The 16,728-nt window shown below is 49.8% G+C and overlaps 6 protein-coding genes across 6 annotated transcripts; 4 read left to right on the forward strand and 2 right to left on the reverse strand.

The window, feature by feature from the left end:
• Positions 1-278: 278 nt before the first annotated feature.
• On the forward strand, positions 279-3,199 carry BDV37DRAFT_268106 (ribosomal protein L1p/L10e family-domain-containing protein; the record flags this gene model as incomplete). The annotated part of the gene is made up of 5 exons (XM_032084125.1): positions 279-347; positions 418-1,526; positions 2,029-2,305; positions 2,383-2,551; positions 2,619-3,199. 5 exons carry the CDS (start codon positions 279-281, stop codon positions 3,197-3,199), a joined length of 2,205 nt encoding a protein of 734 aa, XP_031946238.1.
• A 1,076-nt stretch (positions 3,200-4,275) lies between these two features.
• On the forward strand, positions 4,276-7,182 carry BDV37DRAFT_268108 (putative sister chromatid cohesion factor (Chl12); the record flags this gene model as incomplete). The annotated part of the gene is made up of 2 exons (XM_032084126.1): positions 4,276-6,689; positions 6,750-7,182. 2 exons carry the CDS (start codon positions 4,276-4,278, stop codon positions 7,180-7,182), a joined length of 2,847 nt encoding a protein of 948 aa, XP_031946239.1.
• A 102-nt stretch (positions 7,183-7,284) lies between these two features.
• On the reverse strand, positions 7,285-8,282 carry BDV37DRAFT_237551 (uncharacterized protein). The gene has a single exon (XM_032080746.1). The coding sequence runs from the start codon at positions 7,928-7,930 to the stop codon at positions 7,697-7,699; it is 234 nt and encodes a 77-aa protein (XP_031946240.1). The 5' UTR covers positions 7,931-8,282; the 3' UTR covers positions 7,285-7,696.
• Positions 8,283-9,602: 1,320 nt separating this feature from the next.
• BDV37DRAFT_237553 (glutathione S-transferase family protein) lies at positions 9,603-11,277 on the forward strand. The gene is made up of 3 exons (XM_032080747.1): positions 9,603-9,736; positions 9,788-9,825; positions 9,891-11,277. Exon 3 carries the CDS (start codon positions 10,336-10,338, stop codon positions 11,002-11,004), a length of 669 nt encoding a protein of 222 aa, XP_031946241.1. The 5' UTR covers positions 9,603-9,736; positions 9,788-9,825; positions 9,891-10,335; the 3' UTR covers positions 11,005-11,277.
• A 132-nt stretch (positions 11,278-11,409) lies between these two features.
• rscE (putative RSC complex subunit (RSC8)) lies at positions 11,410-14,257 on the forward strand. The gene is made up of 3 exons (XM_032078797.1): positions 11,410-11,740; positions 11,856-12,367; positions 12,417-14,257. The coding sequence occupies exons 1-3, from the start codon at positions 11,644-11,646 to the stop codon at positions 13,866-13,868; spliced, it is 2,061 nt and encodes a 686-aa protein (XP_031946242.1). The 5' UTR covers positions 11,410-11,643; the 3' UTR covers positions 13,869-14,257.
• Positions 14,256-16,623, reverse strand: BDV37DRAFT_137235 (uncharacterized protein). Its single transcript, XM_032078796.1, has one exon. It carries the CDS (start codon positions 16,522-16,524, stop codon positions 14,362-14,364), a length of 2,163 nt encoding a protein of 720 aa, XP_031946243.1. The 5' UTR covers positions 16,525-16,623; the 3' UTR covers positions 14,256-14,361.
• Positions 16,624-16,728: the final 105 nt, after the last annotated feature.

The following is a 16,728-nucleotide window of genomic DNA, read 5'->3' on the forward strand; positions in this document are numbered from 1 at the left end:
AATTGTAATCAAGGGCACAGAATATACATTGGCTTATGTCTGTCATATAGAATGACACATTCCAACGAACGGTTCAATCTAGAGCGACGATCATGAAGAGTAGACCTGGTGGCTGACTGCTGCCGCATTGAGAGCATGAATGACTAATCATCGATTTAGGTCGATGCCAAGACCGGACAAATTTTGCCCACCGCCTTCCCGTGAATTTTTTTGATTCTCCATTATCGCAGAATTCGAGACGAGTCGAAATCTGCAGCAATCGACACAAATTAGCAAAAATGGTGTCCTCAACAGCGGTCACTACTAAGGTGGCCTCCGGGTCCCCCTACCAACTCGAGAAGAGCCAGGTATATAGCCAATATTGCCCCGCGTGACCAATGTCAAATATGATCTCAGTAGCTCACGATACGGCTGCAGGTTTCCAAAGCTTCTTCTGCGCTTTTGCGACACATCAAATCGAAACAGGTTGAAAAGGAGAAGTCGGCGACCAAGAAGACTCTTATTGGAGACAACGACGAGTCCGACGATGAAACCCCACTCAACAACGAGGCTGTCTGGCTCGTGGTCACCACCAAGAAGCACGTTGTCGACAAGAACCGTCTGAAGCCCGGCAAGATTACCGTCCCACACTCCTTGAATGACTCTTCGAACCTTAGCGTCTGCCTCATCACCGCCGACCCTCAGCGCTCGGTCAAGAACATTGTTACCGATCCTTCTTTCCCCGAACACCTTACTTCCCGAATTGACCGGGTTATCGGCTACTCCAAGTTGAAGGCCAGATATCAAAGCTTTGAGAGTCGGCGACAACTCCTGTCCGAGCACGATGTCTTTCTGGCGGATGACCGGATCATTTTGCGCTTGGTCAATACCCTTGGAAAAATCTTCTACAAGTCTAGCAAGCGGCCTATTCCTATTTCTATCGCCAAGGTTGAGAAAAAAGATGGCAAGAGGGTGAAGAAGGATCCAAAGCAGAAGTCGAAGGAAGAAGATAGTGCTTTCGCTTCCCCCGCCGTTGTCGCTAAGGAGATCGAGAAGGCACTCCACTCCGCGCCTGTCCAGCTTGCTCCCGCCACTACCGCCTCCATTCGCATTGGTTCATCCAAGTTTACCCCAGAGCAGCTGTCTGAGAACGTCGATGCTGTTGTTCAGGGTTTAACTGATAAGTTCATTACGAAGGGCTGGAGGAACATCAAGGCCCTTCACATCAAGGGCGCCACTACTATGGCCATGCCGATCTGGCTAGCCAATGAATTGTGGGTTGAGGAGGGTGATGTGGCTGAAGACGTCGCGGATGCTGATGCGAAGGCACTCGAAGGCGCCAAGAATAAGAAGCGCAAGCAGAATGCAGAGGATGAGAAGCTGCTGGAGGGCAATAAGAAGTCCAAGAAACCCAAGGCTGCCGATGAGGACGAGGACGCTGCTGCCAGGAAAGAGAAGCTTCAGAAGCAGAAGGCCAAGGCCCTGGAGGATGGCAACGTTGCCAAGACGACAGAATCCGCTACGAAAGGTGGAAAGAAGAAGAGAAAGTCGACCTCATAATATACTACTTCTATGGTGTTATATGGATTATATTTGTCAATTGCAACTATAGGTTCTCCGGCGGCGTACCGATATCACGTGTGTCGATTTTATGATTTAGACAATAGGGCGTGTTTGCAATACCCTTTGAAGAAAAAAAGTTTATTGTTGCTACTGTGCTTTGATTTTCGCTCTGTAATTAGAAATTTTCCAGCAATGCAATGGTATAAGGTATCCTTATCAATGGTCAACATGGATCCTCCGTAGCTAGCCTTGCAGAGGCACATGTTATGCACTTTTGCAGAGGACACCGCCCTCAGTTAACCGAGCTCTCCGAGGATCGGCGGGTGCTTGGCGGACCGACGATAACCACCCGCCCGCCAAAAGCGTCGGCAGAACTTCAACTATTATGCAGTTGCACCTACTAGTACTTGTTGGCAGCCCGACAAGAGCTCAGAGCAGGTTCTCATAACTCACTCCAATATATACCATCATGATCCCGATCGCAAGACATTCGGCCCTTCGCGCCGCCCGCTCGCAACTCGCTCCGCGGGCCTTTAACCAGTCTGCACTCGCCCGCCTTCTCTCCACCTTGGCCGTCCTTGAACAGCGTGATGGCAAGCTCCAGACCTCATCTCTCTCCGCGATTGCAGCTGCGCAGAAGCTAGGAGGGTCCGTCACTGCCTTCGTGGCTGGAAACGGCGTCAAGGGAACCTCGGCTGCGGAGGCAGCTAAAATTAAGGGTCTGGATAAGGTAGTGGCCGTGGACAGCGAGGCTTATGAGAAGGTACGAGGTCGCTACAAATGGTTTTAAGAGCCATGAAATTACGGTATCGGCAGGATCTAACGGGAATGGAAAACTAGGGCCTGGCCGAGAACTACGCTCCTCTTCTCGTTGAGAACATCAAGAAAGGCGAATACACCCACATCATTGGCGGCCACTCCGCTTTCGGAAAGAGTCTTCTGCCTCGTGTGGCAGCTTTGCTGGATGTTCAGCAGGTATCCGATATCACCGGAATTGAGAGCGAGGACAGTACGTATAAGGAAGGCTGAAGAAGCCGACATTGTCGATGAGTCATATGTGCTGATGATTGACGCAGCTTTCGTCCGCCCTATCTACGCTGGAAACGCCATCCTCACTGTTCAGTCGAGCGACCCCATCAAGGTCCTCACCGTCAGAGGCACTGCTTTCCAGGGTGTTGAGACCGAGGGTGGCTCCGCGGAGGTCGTTGAGGGAGTTGACCCCAAGGCACCCGCCCAGACCGAGTGGGTTTCTGAGGAACTTGCCAAGTCTGAGCGCCCCGACCTGGGTACCGCATCCCGTGTTGTGTCCGGTGGCCGTGGCTTGAAGTCGAAGGAGGAATTCGACCGGGTGATGGTGCCTTTGGCCGATACGCTCGGAGCTGCCATTGGCGCTTCCCGTGCCGCTGTTGACAGTGGCTTCGCTGATAACAGTCTACAGGTTGGTCAGACGGGCAAGAATGTTGCGCCTCAGCTGTATCTCTGCGCTGGTATCTCCGGTGCTATCCAGCATCTTGCTGGTATGAAGGACAGCAAGGTTATTGCTGCTATCAACAAGGACCCCGATGCTCCCATCTTCCAGGTTGCAGATGTCGGCCTTGTCGGCGATCTTTTCGAGAAAGTACCTGAGTTGACCGAAAAGTTGAAGAGCCAGGCTTAGTTTGGCTTATCGCTTTTGTTCTTGTATCATGATTTCTTTTTGTCTCATGCGAGCTTCTAGGGCGGAGTCAATTATAAAGTATACCATCCATTGTTAGCACTAGGAAATTGCAATTAGACTCCTAGTTACAAGACGCTATACCTGTATCGATCTTCGTGAGTAAACTATTGTGTTCAACGCATAGGTGACGTGCTCCAGGGCTGGGGCTCTACACTGTTAACCATACGGGCAATGATGTGGAAGTTTCATGGAAAGCTGTGGCCATAGGCCCATCCCTTTAGTTTTCTATAGCAAGAACTCAACTGCTACGATTGGTATATCTATACAATATCATTGTAGCGAGGTAATCCCTCATTATAACACCTCTCGGTGGGAGACCTTTATGCTATGACCAGGGAGCAGGCTCAACGCATTTTTCAGTATATTATGAACAGCCATTAACAAGAAACCGTGTTAAGTCCATTCTATCGTACATACACTTGTAGACGAACATGCGTCACTCAGACCTGGCCCGAGGTCATACACTTGACTTCCATTTAGAGTTAGCGCGCACCCGGCGGCGCGTTCACGCGCGTCGCATCGCCCACTCCATCTAATCGGTCCACAGATACAGAGGAAAGATCGAGGGTATCACCAAACTGGTCAATTAGGTATTACAGCACTATCGAAATATGAAATGACCTCTTGAACGCTTTAATGACATCGCCACCGTCGTCATTCCCACCCTCGTTTGATCCCGCCATACACCTCCACTCCCAGGGACCGAACGATATAGATATACTCCCGCTATCTGAATCTTTCTCCGACGATTTCGAGGCGATACATCTGCAGCGACAAGAAAATATCCGCAATAAGGTTGTGATTCTAGACCGGGCTTGGAATCTCTCGGATGTGTTCCGGAGTGACGAGGATATAGGACCAGGTACGATGTCGCATGGGAGGATAATGGTGATGCGAAGCATTCTGACGGTGATCTAGAAACTCCGACAAAACCTTGCAGAAAGTCCCAACTGGGGACCGTCAACTCACCAGTTCGTCCACTGGTATTTCTACCGTCTTCGCCTCCCGTCGTCAAGATGCCGTTTATATCGTCGCCTGTCGTCTTTCCATCGAGTGCTCCATCGCCGACGGATCCGCAGAAAAGGAAGAATGGAGAAGAGTCTCAGTCGGGGGAGCCTAAGCGGCAAAAGATTATGGGAGGATTCCTGGATGACGATGACGATGAGGATGAGATGGACGCATTTGGAGATGCCCATCTACGGAGCCAATTTGAAATTGAAGATCAGATTATCGAGCAACCGCCTGTTGCGCCGACGGAGCCAGTGGATCTCTCACAGCTTGCTCAGACTTCTACATCTACACTTGATTCATTACAGCCTCCGACTACCGCACCAATCGCTTCAGTGCCTATAACATTCAGCTTACCACGAAGAGAGCCTCTATCGATCCAAATAAAAACTTGCTCGGGCAAGACGCACAATGTTGCGCTAAGGAAGACTGCAGCCCCTGTTTCTTATGAAAGACTTGTTGCCGGCCGCTCGACCACGGCTCCCGGGAGAGCTCAAAAGAGTTACTATGGTATTGATATACATAGACTTATGGACGAAGCTGCACAGGAGGCCGAACAGTCAAAAACGTCTCGACCTCCACCTGTCCCCGCAGTGCGGCAATCGATTGAGGCTGTAGAGGGAAACCAGAAAGATAGGAAAGCAGCAACTATAATGTGGACCGAGAAGTATCGTGCTCGTAAATTTACCGAGCTCATAGGAGACGAACGAACGCACCGATCTGTCATGCGCTGGCTGAAGGGATGGGAATCTATTGTTTATCCGAACCTGGCTAGGTCAAAACCAAAAAATTCCAGCAATGAAGAGGAACGACCGCACCGAAAGGTAATGTTGCTATGCGGTCCTCCTGGTCTTGGAAAGACAACACTAGCCCACGTTTGTGCCAAACAAGCAGGCTATGAGGTGCTGGAGATCAATGCTAGTGATGACCGGAGCAAGGACGTGGTGAAAGGGAGGATTCGAGATGCGCTTGGTACGGAAAATGTAAAGGGAATGAACGTGGAGGTCGGCGAGAAAAAGGTTCGAAAAGCAGCGCGGCCAGTCTGTGTTGTCGTCGACGAGGTAGATGGTGTTGTTGGCGGATCTGGTAGTGGCGGCGAGGGAGGTTTCATGAAAGCATTGATTGATCTAGTTCTTCTTGATCAGAAAAATGCGTCACGCTCATCGGAACAAAATACGGCGGGCAGAAGAAGGAAAGGAGACAACTTCCGCTTCCTGCGGCCGCTTATTCTGGTCTGTAACGATGTATACCACCCCAGCCTTCGGCCACTGAGAGCGTCTTCTGTTGCTGAAATGATCCATGTGCGCCAAGCACCCTTGGAGAACGTGGTTTCGCGCATGAGGGGCATCTTCAACTTGGAAGGCATCCCCGCCGATAACGACGGAGTGAGAAGGCTATGTGAAGCGTCATGGGGCGTTGCCCGAAGGAAGCAATCCAACTCCAAAAACAGCGGAACAGCCGAAGGTGATATTCGAAGTGTCCTTGTCGCTGCAGAATGGGTGGCCCATAAGCTGAAATACGAGAGCGTAGAGTCTATGCGATTGACGAGAAGATGGCTTGAGCAGAATGTCCTGAGTGAGGCTGCAGGTGGTAATTCATTCTTCAAAGGCCTAAACCGTGGAGGCGTGCGCGACATTGTCGATCGTGTATTCACGCAAGGAGCAGGTTTTGCAGACGTTCCTATCAACGCCGAATCTTTCCGTGACCCTTTCGATGACAACGCAAAAACCCCTGTGGGTGTGGCCGACCTCAAAAAGCGCCATGCTATTAACAGACTACGAGAGATGGTCGATGCTAGTGGCGACTACGACCGCTGCGTCACGGAGTGCTTCACTTCATATCCCCTGCAGACATATCAGGACGACACATTCCTCTCTAAGCCCAACAACGCTTATGACTGGCTGCATTTCCATGATACTATCTCATCTAAAGTTTTCTCTAATCAAGACTGGGAACTCACTCCGTACCTCAGCCAGTCGGTGGTGGCATTCCACCATTTGTTTGCTTCCGCCTATGGCAAGCGCACTCGTAATGAGCTTGACGAAGAGGAAGAGGAGGAACATCCTTTCTCTGGACCCAGGGCAGAGTTTGCAGCTCATGAGGCTCTGAAGCAGAACCGTGCGATTGTCAATGGGTTTCAGTCTTCGTTAGCTGCTCCGATGCTACGACTTTTCCGAGCTACCGATTGTCTGGTCACCGACCTCGTCCCGAACCTCATGCGGATGTTGTCGCCTGATGTAAAACCGGTTGTTGTACGGGGAAGCGGGGAACAGAAGAGCATGGCCAGTGTGCGTAAAGAAAGCGAGCGGGCTCTTGTGCAGGCAGCCGTCCGTGTTATGACGGGACTAGGTGTGACATTCGAAAAGGTGCGAGTAGAGGGCGAGGGCGGGGCGCACGGGGGGTGGGCATATCGCATGGAGCCGTATGTTACACCACTGCATCTAGACCTCATGTTGAGATTTCCAGGCTAACTTTTCAACAGCCCATTAGATTCACTTGTAACATTTTCGAAAACCAAAGGACATTCATCATCAGGGACAACTAGCGCAGCACCAGTTCGCTACGCTGTTCGCCAAGTCCTTGACCAGGAGTACCGCAAGGAGACGGTACGAAAACAGACCGAAGCATTGAGTTCGACTACTGGCCCCACAAAATCCTTCCACAAGTCTGCAGACGGCCAGGCACAGGACGGTGGGCAGGGGGTAAAAAGATCAGGCCGGGAACCTGGTGTCAAACGTGACTTTTTTGGACGGATAATCCGCGAGCCCTCGCCACAACCTGGGAGCTCACACGATAATCCAGTGCAGAATGAGGCTTCAAAGGCAGGCAGGAAGGTTTGGGTGACGTATCACGACGGATTCTCGAATGCTGTACGAAAGCCCATCTCGATGGGTGAGTTGCTAGCGGGACTATAGGACACAGACGCCTAGGGATTTACTACATAGCCTTAATACGAAACAGCCATGACGAGATGATAGCTCTAAATTCTGATTTTATAGAAACCTTACTAGTAATGTCTTGAAGCCGAGGTACTGCATGGCTGCCAAGGTATGCTCGTCTTCCATTTAGATGCATAGAATGATTTAGTTCCCCAATCATTAAATAACAAGTAAAACCCATTAAGCACTCGGCCCTCTGCAGAGAGACCGACCACCACATCCCAATACATAATATTAACCAAACATCAGGAACAAAAAACTTGATCTCAAACAAAGCGCTCAGAATCGTAGGCGCAGCGCATCATGCAATCTAATATTCCATCCCAAACGCCAATTTTCCCAACAAAAGAACAAAACGAAGCAAAAGCCCCAAGATGCACCAGGCAGATTGGGTGTGGTACGTCATCAATTGAGTTGTCATGTATCCCCAGCATTAGATCCCTTCGATAGTCCACTTGATCCGACGCAGATGATATATCACCTTGCAGCTTCACCGATACGCAAGGTAAGTAGCCATGGCCTCATAGTGTAGCGTTTTCTTGGACCTTTCAGTGTGCTTCGGCCTGGAGGTATCCATCTTCTCTGTCTTCTTCAGGGAGAGCCATTTCTTCTTGGTGGGTTCGGCGTCGGTGCCCTTTAGGGTTGATGTTGTGGAAAGGTAGGAGCGGGTTGATGCCGCGTCGTCCGAGACGGTGGTGGTTGACTTGGCGGATTTGAAGGCCATTGTTTCTTTTGGGCAGGAGACTTTGGGGAGGATTGGTTTATGTAGAGGAATGGTGGTGGTTGTTCTTTGGTTTCGGCTTGGTTTGTATAGTTCGGAAGGAGACTCGGTGGAGTAGATATAGCAGGAATTCCAATACACAATGACTTGATATTGTTTGTTCAAGTGAAAGTAACCAGTGACTGATGATCGAATGAATAAAATGCAAGAAAAGATCCTGCCCGGTCTATATATACCCTCCAAATTGTGACAATTCCCTCTATACCTTATATTCCATTCCGTGCCGTACTACGCATTTTTACTCCGACGCCTCACGGAGTACAAACACTAAGCCCCAACCAAAGAAAAAAAAAAAGGGCCCCAAAGCAAGTCCATGACCCACCACAGCGATTAGCTGTAAGGCTTAGCAATCTAATGCAACCAAGCACGCTCTAACTTCGCTCCCAGAAAGGGATCCACAGACGACTTGAGTGCCTGATGATATGCCAAAAATGCGTCATGGCCGCTCGTGTCAACCCCACAAGACCAGACTGTTCTGGTATACCAAGAAGCGAAGGGCGTGAACAACACGAAGTCGGTGAAGTTACTCGGGGAGGATCCGAATTATTCAGATATGTAGTCTAGAATCTCGCTTAGAGTTGAGTGAGGTGGTGGTCGTTTCGTATTTTGTTATCTTTGTTTGGATGTCGGGGTGGGAGCCTGGGAGGTAGGGCTCCCGTTTTGGTTAAGTGAGTAGTATGTTATGCGATGGAGCCATCGTCTGTCTTTTTCTTCTTTACTAAGTAATTGGAGCAAGGAGCTGTAATGACATACTCTGTATCCTCGCTTGGCCAAAACGGGTGCCCTACCTTGAATTCCTTTATGACAGTCGGGCCTCGACTCCACTTTGCCGAGAAATTTGGATCTGGAGTCGATTCATTGAGAGTTTTGTTTGTCCGTCATTGGTGGATTCGACGTGACTCAGGATGCGCCTTAGGTTTTCCATGACTGCGTACGTCAGGATCTAGAATTCCGCCATATGGCTTCCATCATCGCGGTTACTGGATATGTTTAGAGTTCTGTAGGCAAGTCTACTCCGTTCTACGTATAGAGAATAGACTACTATGGCTGTGTGGCCAGAATGATCCTGGTCTTGGCGTATTCCGATATATGTCGCTATTCCGAACTCCGACGTCGAACTTTTCATTCCGATCGCCATCAAAGAAAGACACGGAGTTGGTGTGAAAAAAATGAGCGCCTTTCGGAATAAGAGTTGACGATACAGCTGAGTTGATTAATTAAGACTATGGGATAATTTTAGAATGAACATGCAGGTGGCAAACAGGGGGAAGAAAAAAATAGGTCAGGAGTTGGAGTTGAAAGTGTATAGCTTACTCGATGCTGCTGGCTTCGTCCTAAGCGGGTTTCATGCATGCATGACATTATGCTACATACATGCCAGGAGCTTGTGTTGAACTGGCCACTTCGTCATAATTCGTACTAGTAGTACTAGTAGCTGTATGTCTTTGTGTCGGTGCTATCGTGTATACTGGGGTTGTGATTGGTTGATGTTTCATGGTAGTTCAGATTTATTATATATAACTCTAACCCCGCCAAACAACCACATCACATCTTCGGTTTTATCTCACGAGAAGACGCAATTTCTTTTTCTTGAACAGAAGAAGATGAAGAAGAAGAAGAAGAAGAAGAAGAAGAAGATATACCTACATGACTAGCCTCCTTTCTGAATGCTACTTCTCTAATAATACCTCTTGTCAAGGATCGCTTTCAAGTTTCGAGACGTGCCTAGAGAAAAGGGTTGGTGGTAAGGTAACTGTTATCCAAAGCCCACTTTCAAATCAACACCAACACCTGAAAAAGCGCAAAGATGTTAGGAATGGGCCTGATACTACTCCGGAGTAGGTTTTATCAAATAACTTTCATTTTGAATTGTTTGTCAGGACCTCAGACTAATACCATACAGATCCATGATCTCATATTTGATTACAAAGCAGCTGGGAAACAATTGGACTCAACCAATATCGATGACAGATTCGCCTTCATTCGATAACATTCGGTGTAAGAAGCCAATGGGTACTCTCCGCCAATAATCGGTCAATGTAGATAGATGATTGATAATGCCGACGAAAAGGTTAACTCTATGTCTTCCCTAAGGTGCATTTGTCAGCGCATGGCACCGAAGCGCCGACTCCGTGATATTCATACAGATCCGAGTGGATGCGGGATGTGCATTGCCGAGTAACCGCAATCTATCCGGAAATCGCGCGATCCTATTTTAAAGAGGCGTATACCTCACGCCTCCCTGGCAACATCTACCGCCGTGCAACATTGCTACAAACCACTACGCTCATTTCCTTCAATACACAGCAAAAATTGTCTCTATTTCCCCATCAGAGTATCTAGTCAAGATGTCTCTTAAGCCTCTTATCCTCCACGGCCATTCTGCCGGCCCCAACCCCTGGAAGGTGGCCATGCTCCTCAACGAACTCAATGTTCCCTACGAATACAAGTATCTTCAATTCGCAGAAATCAAGGGTGAGGCCTTCTTCAAGCTCAACCCTAACGGCCGTGTTCCCGCCATCGAGGACCCCAACACAGGAATCACCCTGTGGGAGTCGGGTGCTATCCTCGAATATCTGGTTGAAACCTACGACAAAGAGAAAAAGTTCAGTTTCGAAGCCGGCACACCGGAGTACTTCCACGCCAAGCAATGGCTCCACTTCCAGATGTCGGGCCAGGGCCCCTACTTCGGCCAGGCAGTGTGGTTCACTAAATACCACCCCGAGAAGGTTGAAAGCGCCCGGCTGCGCTACGTCAACGAAATCCGTCGTGTGTCGGAAACGATGAACAATGTTCTTGCGGACCGTGAGTATTTGGTTGGCGACAAGTACAGTTATGCCGACCTCTCCTTCGTTCCCTGGTTCGGCATCATTCCCTGGATCACCGGAGATGCATTTGACCTGGAGAAGGACTTCCCTCATCTGAATGCATGGCTGGAGAGAATCCAGGCTAGGCCTGCCATTGCCAAAGCGTTGGCAGAGAGGGCTGAGGCAACCTCGAAAATGACGCACCCTTGAAGGGAGGGAGGTGATCAGAGGAGCTAGCCGGATCTGGCTCACAAGAAGGAATGTGAAATCTGTATTCAGAATTGCATTGTATATTTAATAATTTGATAGTATCCATGATGTTATGGTTCGTGATCGAGACTTTCTGGGTAACATAGTATGTAAGTCCGGCGGACCATTTCTGCCGAAGAAGAAGTACCTCAAGACCGTACAGATGTAACACGACAACTTCTTTATTTCAGTAATTACCCGAGAGAAGGCAATCGGTCAAAGTGACTGCAGAACCCTAGGTAGATCCTACTTGGAGTAGATGGTAGGAAGCAGGAAGCAGAGTAAAAGAGGGAAAGAACGCCTATTCCCAAAGTGGTTAGCGCCCCTGAGGCTCTTGGCGCGAACTTTTGGAGCGACGGCCGTGTCGCGACAGTTGCACCGCTACTAAGCCATCCTCCTCATCGTCACCTCATTGCTTCTCCGCTTGGTGTCACTTCCGTTATTTATCCCGGAGGCTCAGCTTGCCACACTTATTGATAAACCAGTTGATTAAGGGTTGCATCCGCACCCTGTCACTCGCCTCCATTGGCCTTCTAAGCAGAGACCCTTGCTCCGCTGCCTGCGACCTCTGTATCCTTCTTTGACCACCATTCTATCAACATGGAAGAGAGTAACGTCGTTTCCAGCGGCGCAGTCGATGACATTCACTCCGCGACTGCGACCCAAGATGCTCCAGGTGAAGTGATAAACCCTTCCGGTGGGTTTGACCTCCTCCCCTAACAGAATGCGGAGATTGTCAACGTCCGCAATCTTATGCTCCAAATCGCAATCGCGTCAAGAGTCTTAAGAAGATGAGACACTGAATGTTCCAGGGACTGATAATCCTTTAGACGCCCCGGCCTCACCCAAAGCCCAGAACACCGAAGGCGAACCGGAGGATGAGGAGATGGGCGGCACAGAGACTGAACCAAAGAAAGAAAGCGAGGGCGCCGAAGAAAATGCTGACGGCGTTGCGCAGCCAGGTGCCGAAGGTGCTACAGAGGATCAGTCTGGACAAGGCAAGTCGTCGATCGAATCTTCGGCGCGCTCACAACTTGTTTCGCAAACACACGCCATTATCCTTCCCAGTTACTCCACGTGGTTCGACATGCACACCGTTCATCCCATCGAGAAAAAGGCCCTCGCGGAGTTTTTCAATGGCAGGAACCGAAGCAAGACGCCCGCAGTCTATAAAGATTATCGCGATTTCATGATCAACACCTACAGACTGAACCCTATCGAGTATCTCACAGTCACCGCATGCCGTCGTAATCTTGCTGGAGATGTGTGCGCGATCATGCGTGTTCACTCATTTTTAGAACAGTGGGGCTTGATCAACTACCAAGTGAGTAACAATAGATCTTGATTAATACCCAGTTGCTAACGCTTTTAAGGTTGATCCCCAAACCCGTCCGTCAAATATTGGTCCTCCTTTCACAGGCCATTTCCGAGTCATTGCTGATACCCCCCGCGGCCTTCAACCCTTCCAACCCGGGCCAAACCATTTTGTCAAGCCTGGAAAGCCTCTACCGGCCACTGAACGTGCAGCTTCAGCTGCCCCAGCGTCAAAGGCTGACCTTAACCTCGAAATCCGTCGCAACGTCTATGACGATAAGGGCAAGGAGATCACCCCTGCTACTGAGGACAAGGAGAAGCAGACAAATGGCGACGGCTCCACTAATGGTGCGACGGGCGACGCGGTGAAAGCGATGGAAACCGCTTCTAAAGAACCCAGAAAGAAGTTCCACTGCTTCTCATGCGGTATCGATTGTACCCGACTCAGATTCCATTATGCGAAGTCGACTCCAGCCACTGCTAACGCATCTGCTCCGGATTCGAAGTACGACCTTTGCCCTAACTGCTTCTTACAAGGCCGCATGCCTTCCAGCCATAGTGCCTCCGATTTCGTCAAGCTCGAAGATAACGCGTATTCAGTGATTCCGGACAAGGACGCTCCTTGGTCCGACTCTGAACTTGTACTGCTCCTCGAAGGACTGGAGAATTTCGATGAGAACTGGGAGCAGATCGCCAACCATGTCGGCACTAGAACGAAGGAAGAATGTGTTATGAAGTTCCTGCAATTGGAGATTGAGGACAAATATGTCGAGGATTTGCCCGATATGCGGACCGCCGGTGGGCGAGAGCCCATCAGCCAGGCTGAGAACCCTGTTCTGTCGGTAGTCGCCTTTTTGGCACAGATGGCAGAGCCTGCCGTGGCCGCTGCCGCGGCGGGTCGCTCTGTGGATGAGATCCGTAAGGAGCTTCGGAAGCAGCTCGAGAAGGGCTCTGACAAGAGTCAAGAGAAGGGCAAGGAAAAAGAGGGCTCTGGGGTGAAGACAGAGGATTCCATGGATGTGGATGCCTCCACCACCGAGGTTGTAGAAACTTCCAGCTCTGATAAACAGTCCAAGGCTTCTCTACCCACAGTTGCCCTCGCCACCTCAGCAGCTCGTGCCGGTGCTCTTGCCTCTCACGAGGAACGGGAGATGACTCGCCTAGTCTCCGCTGCCGTCAATGTCACTCTGCAGAAGTTCGAGATTAAGCTGCAGCAGTTCAACGAGATGGAGGAGATCATTGAGGCCGAACGCCGGGAACTCGAACTGGCTCGTCAGCAGCTTTTCCTGGACCGGATGGCCTTCAAGAAGCGCGTAAAGGAGGTCCAGGATACCCTGCAAGCAGTTAGCCTGAAGGGACCTGGCGAGGACGCAAACAACATACTTGGTGAGGCTGCGACGGCAGGGATCGGAAACCGCTTCAACTTCCAGCCTGCAGGCAGTGATGCACGGGCTGGTGTGCAGCCTTTGAGCGCGGAGGCAGGTGCTGACTACAAGACCCTGGACCTGTAAAGGGTGGAAGCTTCGTTCAATGGCATGCGTAAATGAAAAACCTCTTGAAAAAAAAATGAAATACATATCTTACGATGCACCAGGGACGTTCGCAGGTTAACATTTATAATATCCATGTATTGTACCATAAATATTCTAGGGCCGAAGGACCAGATACCAGGATAAAAGATTGGAGGGGCACCTCGCAGAGACTGTTTGGGTGATTGACTGATGGATGAATGATTGGGGTTTGGGTTTACTATTGACTTGCTGCTCAGCTATGAAAAGGCGCAACTGTTCTGGAGTTAGAGTATTTGCCACGTTTGTCTACTTCAACCTTCTTATTTAGTTCAAGGTGGAATGAAATCGTTAAATTGTTATTTCCTGTGCCAAATGTCTAGTGACCAACATGTTTATGTGGTATCACAAAAAATATCATACAAAGTCTGAGATCGAAAAAATGGGCCACTTGTGTAGCAAATATAGATGGATAGATGTCCAATCAATCGCTAGGCTAGTCAGCTGGACTCATCGGCTGTGAATATAACGGCATGCCGTCCCTGTCGTCCTGTACTGAGGACGAATATTCCCTGGGTGCAGGAAGGTCGTCATCGGAGCCAGAAGAGGAGCTTGCTTCGTCCTGTTTGAGCTCGGCTTGTATGCGCCTCCGACGGGTTAGTATAGGTGATCGGTGCCCGGGGGTTGTGTTGGCGGGTACGGGCGAGTCTAATTCATTTGCTTGTTTCTGGTTTGTACTGGGGCTGAGGGTTGTTTGTTTGCGTTGGGTATTGTTAATTTCAGGACCTGAATCGCGCTCCTCTGTAGGATCTTCTTCATCTTGGGCGGTAGTGGCATTTTGGCCTGGGGCTGTTGATTCGCCCATTTCTATGTCTTCGTCTTCACTCGGGCTATCGTATTCACCAACTGTTGGTTTAATTCTGAGTCCATCTGTTTGGTTGTTTTCACCATTGACCCAGACAGGTGAAGAATCCCGGGAATCGTCAAGGCGCCTTCGTTTTCGTCGCTTTTCCGATATCTCTTCATAGATATCATAAACTTCGTGACCATACTCCTCCCAATCACTTCGATACAGTGTCCTTTCACGCCAATTTCTAAGCTCTTGTTGTGTTTTGCGCTCTCCTGTCGGTTTGCGTATTTTATTATCCTGATCTTCCTTGATGGGAATGAGAAAAGCCGGCGCTGGCCGGTCCAAAGCTTTCCAAAGTTCTAACTCTCCAAGGTAACTGGCTCTTTGGTCTTCTTGCTCTGCGTGTTGATTTTCGGAGTCTGATGGGAGTTCATCTTCATCGCTGGAGACTTCTGCTGATAAAGGTGCGGATGGGACTGGAGAGCGTTCGGGCTTGAACTCGCTCTCACTGTCACTTGCATTGTCCTCATCGCTGCCTGTGTGTTCACCGTCTGTGTTCCCTTGCATCCTGCTTTCTGACCTTTGCCTGGACGTGCTCCGATTCGATTCTGCATCGATGGGTATCCTATTGGACAACATATCTTCTACATCGTCATGGCTCAGGCGAACGGATTTCCATCCTTTTCGATGTCGAGAATCAGAAACATCCAAACAGCACCGCCGTGCTACGCCAGTCCAGTAGTCAAATCCGTCTCGTTTCATTTGCATCACGTCCAGCGCGGTCCTAACATCTCGCGGTTTGACTACCTTGGCCTTGCTATTACCCGTCTCTCTCATGTTGCGCAGCCTTGACATGGCAAAAAAGAGGGTTGACTGAATCAAACGGCGCGTCACGCTTACGGTGAGAGTGTAGAAATCAGCTAACGCGTCAGCAGTTATCGCTGGTGATTCGCCCGCGTAAGCTATGTTCACCCAGTTATCTTCTAGCCTTGCGCCCCCAAAATTCATGAACAAGCGCTCGGAGAGCCGGATCCACCTCGGGATGTTGAGTAGACTGGTCGTGTGGTAAACACTTGAGCCGGGTGAGAATTTTTGATCCTGCGACCCTAGTTCTTCTACTAGTTCTGCTTTGTCTCGATCGATTATCCACAGATCATGATGTGTCTCTCTTCCGGCAACATCTTCATCTTGCTGCTCTTTGAGTACCAGTAGCTTAGAGTACTCATCAAGGACGTCGCAGCATTCGCTGCTTACTTCCTCCGCCGCGGGCACATCGCCTAGGACGATTGTTCTGCTGTGCTGTTCCTTCATATGCTGCCATTCTAGTCGCCTATGCAAGAGTCTGAGATATTCCTGGACCTCCAGCTCGGATTTCGTACCAATCGCACTAGCTATATCGCGGATACCATCCCTCCCTTTTCTGTCAAGGATGTTGAAGAGTATTTCCTTCTCTTTCGGCGCCCAAGACACGATTCCGGCTTGGGTAGATTGGTAGTTTCCGCTGCCGGGCTTCGATTCGACGGATGCGTAGTCGCCAGTCGTTTGCGTGAGTAGATTAGAATATGCTTCCACTGATTCCTTGCTCAATGACGCCTGTAGATGCTCCAGCATTTGCATTCGAGAGACCCTTCGGCGCGTCTGCGCCGTCCTGGATGAGGACCTTCCATCGAGCTGGGGAGGAGAAGACAATCTGGTTCTGCGACTCGGAGGAGATGAGGGGGGTTCTGTGAACTCCGTATTTCCCGTCTCGATATCGGAGTCAGATGCTTCATTATCTTCCTCTGGCTCGTAAAGGCTTGAACTGCTCATTGTCGGGTTGGAGGTCCAGAGGGGCACACCATTGACATGGACTCTGGAAAATTGGCGAAAACATGCCCGGCATTGACCGACTAATTAAACATCGTATAAGGCGACAATCGAGAACCTCTGGAAAAAGCAGTGAGAAGAATGCGACACTTCAAAGGGAATCCGTAGAAATATTTCTATCTGATAAGGTGTGTTTGCACTGTTTGC

This window comes from Aspergillus pseudonomiae, assembly GCF_009193645.1.
Source record: "Aspergillus pseudonomiae strain CBS 119388 unplaced genomic scaffold BDV37scaffold_4, whole genome shotgun sequence".
NCBI classification, from domain to species: Eukaryota; Fungi; Ascomycota; class Eurotiomycetes; order Eurotiales; family Aspergillaceae; genus Aspergillus; species Aspergillus pseudonomiae.

Coding starts and splice junctions, on each gene's coding strand:
- BDV37DRAFT_237551 (XM_032080746.1), bottom strand. CDS start 7,930: ATGGCCTTCAAATCCGCCAAGTCAACCACCACCGTCTCGGACGACGCG.
- BDV37DRAFT_237553 (XM_032080747.1), top strand. CDS start 10,336: ATGTCTCTTAAGCCTCTTATCCTCCACGGCCATTCTGCCGGCCCCAAC.
- rscE (XM_032078797.1), top strand. CDS start 11,644: ATGGAAGAGAGTAACGTCGTTTCCAGCGGCGCAGTCGATGACATTCAC. Junction 11,741..11,855: donor TGAAGTGATAAACCCTTCCG/GTGGGTTTGACC, acceptor TGAATGTTCCAG/GGACTGATAATCCTTTAGAC. Junction 12,368..12,416: donor GGGGCTTGATCAACTACCAA/GTGAGTAACAAT, acceptor AACGCTTTTAAG/GTTGATCCCCAAACCCGTCC.
- BDV37DRAFT_137235 (XM_032078796.1), bottom strand. CDS start 16,524: ATGAGCAGTTCAAGCCTTTACGAGCCAGAGGAAGATAATGAAGCATCT.